Source organism: Choristoneura fumiferana, chromosome 28, assembly GCF_025370935.1.
Source record: "Choristoneura fumiferana chromosome 28, NRCan_CFum_1, whole genome shotgun sequence".
NCBI lineage: Eukaryota > Metazoa > Arthropoda > Insecta > Lepidoptera > Tortricidae > Choristoneura > Choristoneura fumiferana.
In genome coordinates this window covers 610,712-622,913 of record NC_133499.1, presented here as the reverse complement: position 1 = coordinate 622,913, position 12,202 = coordinate 610,712, and the positions used below count along the sequence as shown (strand labels likewise).

Here is a 12,202-nt window from a genome sequence, read left to right as displayed (position 1 = left end):
ACTTACGTATTTTCTGAATGATTATCATAACCAAACTAACCGACATCCTGGAAAGAATAGACCTACAGAAATGGAGATGGACTGGCCATATGTTGAGATCTAGACAAGAAAAGTGGAGCCTAATTATAACGCAAGGGTATCCTAGAGCCTTTGCCAACAGGCACACTGAGATGGAGACATCCCATGCATCTTCAACCTACAACAAATTCAACAAAGTCTAAAGATCAGATCTCTCACCCAGTTAAAAAATAAACAATAATAGATATTATACTAACATAACTAGCACTGCCGAATGTCGTATGGATCTTGTTTTTTGAAATATGTTAAAAATGGAGAAATAAAAGACTTTTCTTTTAAAAATCTTTAAAGTATAGTAAATATATATATTATGTGTTGTACAGTCAAAGTCATATATAAGTGATACCTATTGTACCTTGTCACTTTAACGTCATGTTTGAAAAGCTATACGAAATTGTGTACCGACTGAAAGCGAGAAGGCACAGAAATGATCACTTATTTATGACGTTGACTGTACTCCGGTATTTTTTTAAACTAAGGCTGGCACACTGATTAGAATAAAACTAATTAAGTATCTGCGTGGTATATTGAATCTATTCATCTTTTTACTGTATTTTTGTTGTGATTATGTGTTTTTTTATGTCCAATATCCAAATCGTTTCAAATATTTAAACTTACATATTTCAATTTTCAATTTATTTATTTATCGTATGGCGATTACACACTGGTTAATACATTTTTCAAAAAATTATCTCATGCAATTGATATTATAACTTAAATTAAAAATTACAATTTCGCAGAAGATACAACTTCGCATCACTTGTTAGGTGTTCAAAGTCCTCAGCCGGTCCGTCGTATTTAGTGATGACGCACAATTTTCAATGACTGATACGTCAACAGTGGTTTTATCTAAAAATCTTGAATTTAACAACTTTTGTTTTATATAATAATGCTGGGTTTTATATAATAATTTGAGCTTTATTTTAATCATACACATGCATTCGATGATGAAATTTAAACGACTATCGATTCATCCGAGTACATAGTACAACTATTCGTTCAAATTCAGTCCTGGCAACATTTATATTACTGTCATTGCTGTCAACCAAGCAATTTCTACATTTAGAAAAAAAAAACATTTACGTTCCGACTCGCGATAGGATCTCCTGTAACGGATGATTTTTAATGTTACTATTAAGTTTAAACTAAAAATGAAATTTTGTAATAGAAAATTGCACACATTTTATTATAACGCTTACTTAACTACTACTACAAGTTATCGAAAAAAGCTGTATGGGCTAGATTTCTTTGCTACAACCGCAACCGCAAACGATGAACTTAAAAGAAAAAAACTGAACGTAAAAATATCCACTGTCAAGCTAAAAAAAGAAATGTTTGATGTCTCTTCAGTGATCGAAATTCAATAAAATTCATATGTAAAACTGATAACACTAGCGCCATCCGATCGCCTGGTAGTTCTTAACAGGACAAGCTATCCACAATGGCATCCGAAATATATATTAAGCCCGAGCCGTGCCCGGAATCACCTGATGCAAGCGCCGGAATCGAGCATAGTTCCAATGAAGCCGAATCTGGAATGGAAACTGAGTTCGTAAACATAAAAATAGAACCAACTATCACAATCAGGTACGTCGACTATTTTCAAGCTATATATTTTCTGTTTTACTGTCCCTGTCAGAACATCTTATTTCAATATTACCGATATGTAACGGGATAGTTTCTTGGCCCAATTTATAGACTACCTACCTGCGGACCGCAAGTTGCGGTGTCGGATTTGCCTTTCGGTGCAAAGATGTTTGCGTTGCCAGGGGGTTGTTTGTGTTTACATGTGCATCTGTGTATGTAGTGTTATGTCTGTGTGTGTTTTGGCCTAATTTTTGACTCCCGACGCAAAAATAGGGGTGTTAAATTTGACGCCACGTCTGTCTGTCTGTGTCAAACTGATATCAATACGATTTTTTAACCCCCAACGCGAGGTGTTGTAAGTTTGACCGCTATGTGTGTCTGTCTGTCTGTATGTGGCACCGGAGCTCTTAAATCGGTGGACCGAATTGAATGCGGTTTTTTTATTTGAAAGCAGGTTTTCTAGCGATGGTTCTTAGACATGTTTTACCAAAACCGGTTCAGCCGTTTTTGAGATATTGAACTTAGAAGTGAAAAAGTCGGGCATTTTCAACTTTTGGTTGGTTCCTTTTGGTGTTTCTTATTAATCTTTTATTAAAAATGGTTCATCCTTTTTTTTTGAGATATTGAACTTTGAAATGATGGATTGACGGACCCGCGCCCACAGCCGTGCGCCGCGCAGTTTACCCGCGCCAACTGGTGTTGGCCCGTAGCATGTAAAAAAAAAACAATAAAATATTTAAGAAATTTATTTTCTAATTAATAGTGTGATTTCTGTTTTATTGTTAGCATAAAGCAAGAGCCTCCAGACTATCTAGATTGTCCTATCAAGCACGAGCCCCCAAAGTATGTAGAGAACGAACAGACGAACATACTGAATCCTACCGAGCAGATAGATGTACAAGTCTCTGGACCGCCAGAAAATATTATAATCAAAGTGGAGCCTGCGGATCCCGACGATGTAACCTATGTCAGCCAAGTAAGTTATTTGTACAAGCTCTTTTATTACTTCAAAGAAAACAAAAAGTGAATTCCTTATCACATAGTTTTGAAAAGCTTCGAAACCAGTTTTTAGAACTGCCATCCAAACTTTAAGTTTCCAATAATTCGGTAGATTCCTGCCGGTTTACAGACCGCCATGCCTGTCATGCCTGTCGTTAAAATTAAGCACATTTAAAGGCTTTTTCACCCCCCATTGATTAATTTTATGGCGTCTCCGTCTATTCGAACAAAACAAACAGAGACGGTATCACATTTATCCATCAAATTAATTCAACCAATGAATGGTGAGACAGGGGGTTAGCCTACATCAGGGTTTCTCAAACTTAAGGCTCCACATACCCCTGTTAAAGTTTCTAGACGACAGCGAACCCCTACCTGCCCCCAAAGAAAGTAATAAAATTGACTGTTGGAGAAACTAAGGTTATTTTTATTTCAATCATCATCATAATATATAATGCACCTATATTATTTATTATTTATTTCAATAAAAGGTAACAAATATAGGTAAGAATCGTCTTGCCAACGAAAATACAAACTGAAACAAAAACAACAACAAATAAGTAACTTTGGAGTTGAAATATAAAATACAAAAAGACTCCAAAAACCAATCTTAATCATCTTGCCAGTCTTGCAGCCACCATCACGTAAACCTTGTCGCGAACCCCCTACCGTCGAATAGCGAACCCCTAGGGGTTCGCGTACCCCACTTTGAGAAACCCTGGCCTACATAGTACAGAGGCCCTTTATTTTTTAATATCACTCAAATTTAACTAAGCATTTTAACCATAGCCAAATATGCCTCTGCTTCAATATATGTAGTAGTAAATCTAAATATCTCAGGCATTTGTGCCCTTTGGGCTAATGGTATCTCCAACATGTATTTCTCTAATAAATGTACAAAATTTCCTTTTTTTAGGGTTCCGGAGCCAAAATGGCAAAAAACGGAACCCTTATAGTTTCGCCATGTCTGTCTGTCTGTCTGTCTGTCCGTCCGTCCGCGGCTTTGCTCAGGGACTATCAATCATAGAAAGCTGTAATTTTGCACGGATATATAGTTAAACTATGCCGACAAAATGGTACAATAAAAAATTCAAAAAATATTTTTTTTTAGGTTACCTCCCATAGACGTAAAGTGGGGGTGTTTTTTTTTTCTCATCCTACCCTATAGTGTGGGGTATCATTGAATAGGTCTTTTAAAACCATTAGGGGTTTGCTAAGACGATTTTTCGATTTATTGATTTTTTGCGAAATATTCAACTTTAAAGTGCAAATTTGAATGTACAAATAAATAAATGAATTTTCATTAAAATCGAGCGTTCCCCCCCTCTCTAAAATCTAAACTGGTGGGTGGAAAAATTTGAAAAAAATCAGGATGGTACTAAGTGTATCAAACTTTCAAGGAAAACTATAACAGCTAAGTTTGCTTGAGAATTATTAGTAGTTTTACTCTTAAATAGCAGCCTAAGGTATAAAATATGCCTACTTGGAAGATTCCGTATAAAATACGAAATTCTTAGAAAAATATTACTTAATTTTTTCGTAATGGCTACGGAACCCTATTTTGGCCGCTCTTGGCCGGTTTTTTCCTTATACTGAAACTCAATATCACAAAAAAATAGTTGTGTCCCTTTTCATTATGACGGCAGTACAACACAACAAATCATTTTCATTATGATAATTATACACAAATAAATTGCAGGGTAGACAATATTTAGGCGGTCTTATCGATCTCTAAACATATGATATAGGCGATTATATAGTGATCAGCAGAGAGCGGAATTTTCGTGGCATTTTTGATCTGTCATACAGACTTCTCACTTATGAACTCTACCTAAATCATCATCATCATCATCATCCCAGCCTATATACGTCCCACTGCAGGGCACAGGCCTCCCCTCAGAATGAGAGGGCTTGGGCAGTAGTTCCCACGCGGGCCCAGTGCGGATTGGGAACTTCACACACACCATTGAATTGCTTCGCAGGCTTGTACAGGTTTCCTCACCCTGTTTTCCTTCACCGTAAAGCTCGTGGTAAATTTGAAATGTAATTTCGCACATGAATTTCGAAAAACTCACGAGGTGCGAGCCGCGGTTTGAACCCACGATCCTCTGCTTGAGAGGCCATAGGTCAAACCACTCGGCCACCACGGCTTCTCTCTTCACCTAAATAATGTCTATCTATTAGACTTTGAATTAGATTGGCGTAAACTTATCATGTTATGTAGAGGGTACTTTTTCCACATACAAATGATGATGATTTGACACATTTCCCTCCGCAACAAACGCCCGAACTATTTTAAAGGTAATGTACCGCTAAGGCTACTCCCTTCCGGTAGGAAGCCCGCGTTGCTCTAAGCCAGGGTTTCTCAAAGTGGGGTAGGGGTTCGCTATTCGACGGTAGGGGGTTCGCGACAAGGTTTACGTGATGGTGGCTGCAAGACTGGCAAGATGATTAAGATTGGTTTTTGGAGTCTTTTTGTATTTTTTATTTCAACTCCAAATTTGTTAAGCACTTATTTGTTTGTTGTTGTTTGTTTCAGTTTGTATTTTCGTTGGCAAGACGATTCTTACCTATATTTGTTACCTTTTATTGAAATAAATAATATACATTTGTAGGTGCGCTCCTGGGCTTCGATGATTAAATGAAAAGGGATTTAGAGGCACACGAACGTATAATAAAGATTATCAAAAGGAAAGTATTTACAATGGAATATTAAACTAGGGAAAGGAAGGAAATGAGTTTCGCGCAATGAATAGTTCTGTTCAGGACCACGTCGCCGGAAGAATGTCGCTCCGCTTCTCGACTGGCCTTCTGGGCAATTCAAATGAACTCGAATACGCCGCGCAGTTCCACGCGCCGTGTTGCAGATGTTTACAGTATTGCCAACACGTGGAACCGACTGCGGCTAGCGGGGTAATGCTTATCTGGACGCTACACATTATATTATCATGATGATTGAAATAAAAACTTAGTTTCTCCAACAGCCAGTTTTATTACTTTGTTGTTGGTAGGGGTTCGCTGTCGTCTATAAACTTTAACAGGGGTACGTGGAGCCATAAGTTTGAGAAACCCTGCTCTAAGCCATGTAGCGATTCGATTCTTGCGGCGCATTCTTCTTGGCAATGATGGTCTTTCCGAAAGCGCTGGTAGTTTAAAAAATGACGTGTAAAAGTGCCCATTGCGGCCTATTTACTGAATAAATGATTTTTTTTTTGCTGAACTAATGTTCAGTTTGACGAGTATGATATATATTTTAATTATTTGCTCCTGTTAAAGGGCTCTCCCGTTAGATTTTTTTTTTGTATTGTGTTGTTTAGTATAAAACTTGTATTACAGCCACCGGTGCTTCCCGTCCAGATCGCGTCTCGACCCAAGACGCCGCAGACCATACTGCCGGACTTGTCCGACACAGACTTCGCCCTGGCTGGTAAGATGCTTTTACCAGATTAAGTTTCATCGAATTTTTTTTTCACCGAATGTCATTTCATCGAAAACGATTCACAGAACGGTCAGTTCTTATAATTTGTCTTGAAGTAGTTTAATACCATCGATTATATATTACAAGTTTTATTAATTAGTACAATAAGGATTCATCATCATCATCATCATCATCCCAGCCTATATACGTCCCACTGCTGGGCACAGGCCTCCTCTCAGAACAAGAGGGCTTGGGCCATAGTTCCCACGCGGGCCCAGTGCGGATTGGGAACTTCACACGCACCATTGAATTGCTTCGCAGGTTTGTGCAGGTTTCCTCACGATGTTTTCCTTCACCGCAAAGCTCGTGGTAAATTTAAAATGTAATTCCGCACATGAATTACTAACAACAACAACAAGGAACACGGATTATTTCTTTAAACATACATTTCGTAAACTATTCAAAATACTGAACAACCAAATATCAAAGTTAATAAAATGACCTAATCAACTCAATAATAATACAAAATAACATCAATGTAACACCACGCTTTATGCTAATAAATTCAATTGAATTTATTTCAATGTAAGTTTGTTTTTTTAAAAAAGCTTAAAAAAAAGTTTGAATGCAGTTTTTCTTGTTCATAAAATCGATGACATAGATCCTAAGAACACGTCTTCGTATGTCTTATAGTTTAACAGCCTTATTCATAAAAAGTTAGAGCCTCTTGAAGGCTCCTTGAAGGCCCGATGCTAAAAAACATGATTCATAAACGTCTGTTAGCGCTAATCAGTCGATCAAGGCTCTGCTAAAGTTAGAGGACCGTAGACCCTCCTTTATCTCCCTGCTAAGTCACAAAATGGCCGCCACAAGTTTGAACAGCTGACTTTGACTAGAGCAAAAAACCATACCGAAGATATTTATAGTGAAGGCAGGGCTACGCAGATTTAAAAAAAAACAGGAAAAATTATTTTCAGGAATTTGTATTTAAAAATCCTCTAAATTAGCAACAATAAATTAACAATAAATATGAAAAAAAATAAGGATGATTAACATAATTATGGCTTTTTGCACAACATAAACATGCGGATCGGAAATGCGGGAAAACAAACATCTCGCTTTTTATTTTTACCTGGTAATTTGCTGTCACTGCTGTCAATTTTTTTTTAATTATCGATTAGGCCATTTTTTGTCTTTGATTTGTCAAGGTGGCCAACATAACGCGTCTAATCCGTCTATCAGCAGCTCAACAACTAGCAGACTCCTAGCAAGCGTTTATGAATCATACTCTTGACAACCGTCTAACAAGCTTAATCAGTCTGCTAAGTAACAGACCGATCAAACCTCAATTAAGGATTTTTTATGAATAAGGCTGTTAGACTTTCCCATGACCAATATGTTTGTATGGAAAGTTCCTTTTTTGTTACCGAAAATCCATAGAGATTTGGTAACAAAAAAGGGAATTTCCATACAAACCAATTGGGACATTTTGAGAGACTTATGTTATTGGGACTTAGTATTGTTCACTCTACATACTTGCAAATTTTTATCCAAATCGGAGTCTCAAATCAAATGTACAAACTTTTTTAGAAATGCTCATATTATAAATTTATTTTTCAGCCCAATCGACCAACCTCAACGGCTCTTTCCACTGTCCAATATGCAACAAGAAATTCGTAAACCGCGGCAACGTGCTCCGCCACATGCCGATACATAACAGGGAAGTATACAAATGTGAGTTCTGTACAAAAGAATACACCAACAAGGCTTTCTATGACAAGCATATGTACATGCACAGTTTGGAGAAGAAATATCAGTGCGAGAAATGTATGAAGAGATTTAGGACGACTTCTAATCTGGAACAGCATAAGAAGTCTCATTTGGAGGTTAAGCCTTTTGTTTGTGATATATGCGAACGCCCATTCTCTATAAGAGGCAATATGCTTAAACATAAACAGCGGCATAACTGTAAAAAACCTAATACCGATCCTATAACTTGTAATATATGCAATAAGGTGTTCGAAAAAGAATATCTGCTCAAAGTCACTTGCAGCGTCACACTACGGAAAAGCCGTTCCACTGCGACATATGTTTGTACAATTTTAAACATAAAAGCACTTTGATCAGACATATGCAAGTGCATCTGGGTCAGACGCCTTTCGTTTGTAATATTTGCTTCAAAAGCTTCACGCACAAGGCGTTGCTCAAACCTCATATGCGTAAGCATACTGGGGAAAAACCTTTCGAATGCCGTATGTGTAAGAAATTGTTCGCCCACAAACATAATATGCTTCGGCACGAGCTGCGGCATAGTAAAGTGAAGAATCTAGTATGTCATATATGTAGTAAGAAATTCCCTAGAGAAAGTAGACTTAAGTATCACATGAGAACGCATACAAAGGAAAAGTTGTTTTCCTGCGATGTGTGTTTTAGGCATTTTTCGCATAAGCAAAATGTTCTGAGGCATTACGATAGAAAGCATCCGAATGTTGCTTATGGTGTGACTAAGAGGGAGATAGTTGTTGAAGAGGTGGAGTGAAAGAGAGGTGAATTGGATCTATAGCTCCTGCTGTACATGCGAAAGTTTGTGTTATGCTAAATGTTGGTGCGGTTTGGATGAAGCTTCGTCTGGAATAATGAGGGCTATCGCGTATGAATTCGCCGCTAGAGGCGCTAGTGTAGCGTGAGGTCTCCGAAATGACAAATCTCATAGTTTTTGGGTGAGCTATGCAGGTTTATTTAAATTTGAATAATTTTGTGAATATTTTGCAACATCTGAAATTAATTATGGCAAGTATGCGTTACGGGGCAATTAATGTCTGTGTTTGGAGACAGCTTTGTCTTTCGGAAACTTTTGTCCTCCCTTTTTCCGAACAAAACGGGACTATGCAGCACTGTGGTTGCTGGATATTTTTATGGTACGGTTTTAAGGTGTATTAAATATGATTTTAATCTAAACTTTGTTTTCACGCCCGTAATAACAGACTTTGAAAGCCACACTTAAAAACCTCACGCAACAGTGGCGCCATCTAGAAAGACAAAAAACGATAGCCCTCATTAGTTTATGTATGTAATATTTCTTTCTCAAGTAAGTGATTTATTGTATTTTTTTTGAGAAATAAAGATCTTCAAACCGATAAGACAGGTGCAAAGAGCCGAAATAAAAACTGTGATGTATTTTTTGGGAATTCCCATGGGAATTTGAAGCCCGGCTGGACCTCTTGTGAGTTGGTAAATCATTTACAAAAAAATCGTTATGTCCTGGTAGCAAAATTTCGCTTTTTTTCCCGATATGCTTTTTTACTGAAGCTTATTTTCATAGTAACGTTTTTTCCCAATCAAAACCGACTCAGAAACATAGGTAGGTTTTTTTTTATTCGACTGGATGGCAAACGAGCAAGTGGGTCTCCTGATGGTAAGAGTTCACCACCGCCCATAAACATCTGCAATACCAGGGCTATTGCAGATGCATTGCCAACCTAGAGGCCTAAGATGGGATACCTCAAGTGCCAGTAATTTCACCGGCTGTCTTACTCTCCACGCCGAAACACAACAGTGCAAGCACTGCTGCTTCACGGCAGGATTAGCGAGCAAGATGGTGGCAGCAATCCGGGCGGACCTTGCACAAGGTCCTACCACCTGCACTGGTTTGGGTTATGTTAAGTTTGCATCGGCCCGAAGGGACAAAACTACACAAAAGTAGGAGCTCCGCGTGATCGGAGCTCCGTCGACACTGTGTCTGTGTCGACTCTGATTGGGAAAAAACTCTACTGTGAAAATAAGCTTCAGTAAAAAAACATATTGGGAAAAAAGCATTTGGGGGAAAAACGCGAATAGAAATTTTGCCACCAGGAAATAACGAGTTTAGGGAAATGATCTAACCAGTCCCTCTTGTAAAAAACTTAGGTTGGTTATACTTTATCCCGATATTTCTCGGGATTCCATGTAAAATACTAAAACTTTATCCATAAGTGTAGACACATTGTTCGTCAATAAATGTACTTAAATGAAATCATGACGTAATTTTTGTAAATTCCCGTGGGAATTTACTAAAATCCCAAGTAATTCAACAGCCAGACCTAATGCTTTACGCGTGCAAAACCACGGGCAAATGCTAGTAAATAAATGTATTGATCTCAATTCGGGCTAACTCTTTACTTAAGTATTATTTAATTAGCAATTCACGTATGTAAGTTATGTTTTGAATCAAAGTATATATAGTGCCACTAGAGTTGAAGTGAATGACAGCAGGATTTTGACATTTACTCATTAATTTCATTCATTCTTCAAAAGAAGAAAAGTGCAATCAGTTCTTTCTGTCCGGTCACGTGAATTGTCATACAAAATGATAGATATTCGATGTTAAGTTACCAAATTAGCGCTCGTGACTGTACCTGTGTATGTAATCATTCAACTCTCGTGGCGCTATCTATACTTATAGTAAATTTTGAACCATTTCCTGTGAGCGGTTTGACTTTGAATTTGGTATTTAACCTTTTTCATAAAAATTCAAAATTCAAAATTGTTTATTGCACTACATTTCATATTACAGGCGTTAGGATGGAAAATTACAAAATAGGTAAACATGTGACATCCTAAGATCAGAAACTTTAAGACTGTACTGTTGAGTCTACACAGCCAAAGTGTCCAAGTGGCTACACTTGGTTCCCCCTCTCTTCGCGTGGGGGTTAAAAAGAAGTTTCTGTGCGTATAATTAGTACTTTTAAACTAAACGTGTCTGCATTTTGTTAGTAAAAAAAAGGAATCGCAAATTAAATGTAATGATAAAGTTTTTGCAAGTTTTCGCTTTATTTTTAAGTAAGATGTAAAAAACATTGTATTCAAAAGTTGCTTGTAGATTCTAAGAAACTTCCTGTAATCGGATTGACTTGGTATTTGGGCATTTTCATTTTTTTTTTAAATATTGTTTTTCTTACTCAGAATCAAGAGCACAATCCATTCAGATAGTTTAAAAAAAAAAACAGTTTTGTGACGTTTTATTTTCATACACTCAGTATGTATCACATTATCGGCGTCACAAAACTGACTCAGAAAGTTTTGTATGAAAGAATTGAATACATTTTGAAAGAAAAGGGTACACTTTTTTTTTAAAACGCCCATTTGTCAGGTATATGTAGATCCAATGGCAGCTTAGTGCACATAGTCACAAAGTGAATCCTACTAATATTAAAATGCGAAAGCTTGTGAGTATGTGTGTGTGTAAGTTTGTTAGTCCTTCACACTAAAACGGCTGGACGGATTAGGATAAAATTGTATGCAATAACCGAATCTTTGATCGGAAACCCTGGGAAGGACATCGGATAGTTTTTATCCAGGAAAATGGCATAGTTCCCGCGGGATAGCAATAAACGAATTCTTGGACGGAGTCGCGGGAAAAAGCTTGTGATATGTTTATTAATTTAAGCGAGCCTCAGGTTGCCGACGCCTGAACTACTTTATTTATTAAGTATTAGTGTTTCCCGCGACTTTTTCTGCGGAATTTAAGATTTTCCTAGAATCTTTATTCTGAGAAACTCTTTAGTAAGAATCTTCCAGTTTCTAATATGTAAATGTTTAGTAAGGTTTTCTATCGTTTGGCCGAATTTCATATGCCATAATGTATCGTTTGCATAATTTTTATTTATTGTCATAAAGTAATTTATTTTTGAAACAGTATTTTCACCAGAATTGATATTATACTAACCGAACCTATTCAATTGTAAAATATGATATTTAAAAAATCCTGAAAACAGCACGGTTCTATGGATTTTATGGCAAACGTTGCTATAAAAAGTGAAATTATGGCAAATGAAATTATGAGAAGTTAGTTATTCGGTTTAATAAATGTATCAAAGCTATTAAATATGATAGTGGTATGTGATAATACTAAAATATTGTTAATGTGTTTTATGTTTTGATAAAACCTCAAATCGTGTAATATAAAAAAAAGTATATCTTTATTTTGACTAACATAGCATCATAGTGTCAGCAATACATAAAACTACTTACTTACCTTCTGGTAAGGTAAAATGTCCCTGTGGTCGACACGCTGATGCCCAATAGACGTCACCCTGCTGCCATCTCTATTGCTAATGACATAAGATTAAAGATGCCAACTAT

General features: G+C 37.0%; 1 protein-coding gene across 1 annotated transcript; it reads left to right on the top strand.

The window, feature by feature from the left end:
* Positions 1–1,398: 1,398 nt before the first annotated feature.
* Positions 1,399–10,335, top strand: LOC141443975 (uncharacterized). The gene is made up of 4 exons (XM_074109420.1): positions 1,399–1,665; positions 2,452–2,641; positions 6,001–6,091; positions 7,703–10,335. The coding sequence occupies exons 1-4, from the start codon at positions 1,520–1,522 to the stop codon at positions 8,203–8,205; spliced, it is 930 nt and encodes a 309-aa protein (XP_073965521.1). The 5' UTR covers positions 1,399–1,519; the 3' UTR covers positions 8,206–10,335.
* Positions 10,336–12,202: the final 1,867 nt, after the last annotated feature.

Excerpts from the sequence above, each read along its gene's own strand:
- LOC141443975 (XM_074109420.1), top strand. The coding sequence starts at position 1,520 with ATGGCATCCGAAATATATATTAAGCCCGAGCCGTGCCCGGAATCACCT. Across the intron at positions 1,666-2,451 it reads GAACCAACTATCACAATCAG|CATAAAGCAAGAGCCTCCAG; the intron begins GTACGTCGACTA and ends TTTTATTGTTAG. Across the intron at positions 2,642-6,000 it reads ATGTAACCTATGTCAGCCAA|CCACCGGTGCTTCCCGTCCA; the intron begins GTAAGTTATTTG and ends CTTGTATTACAG.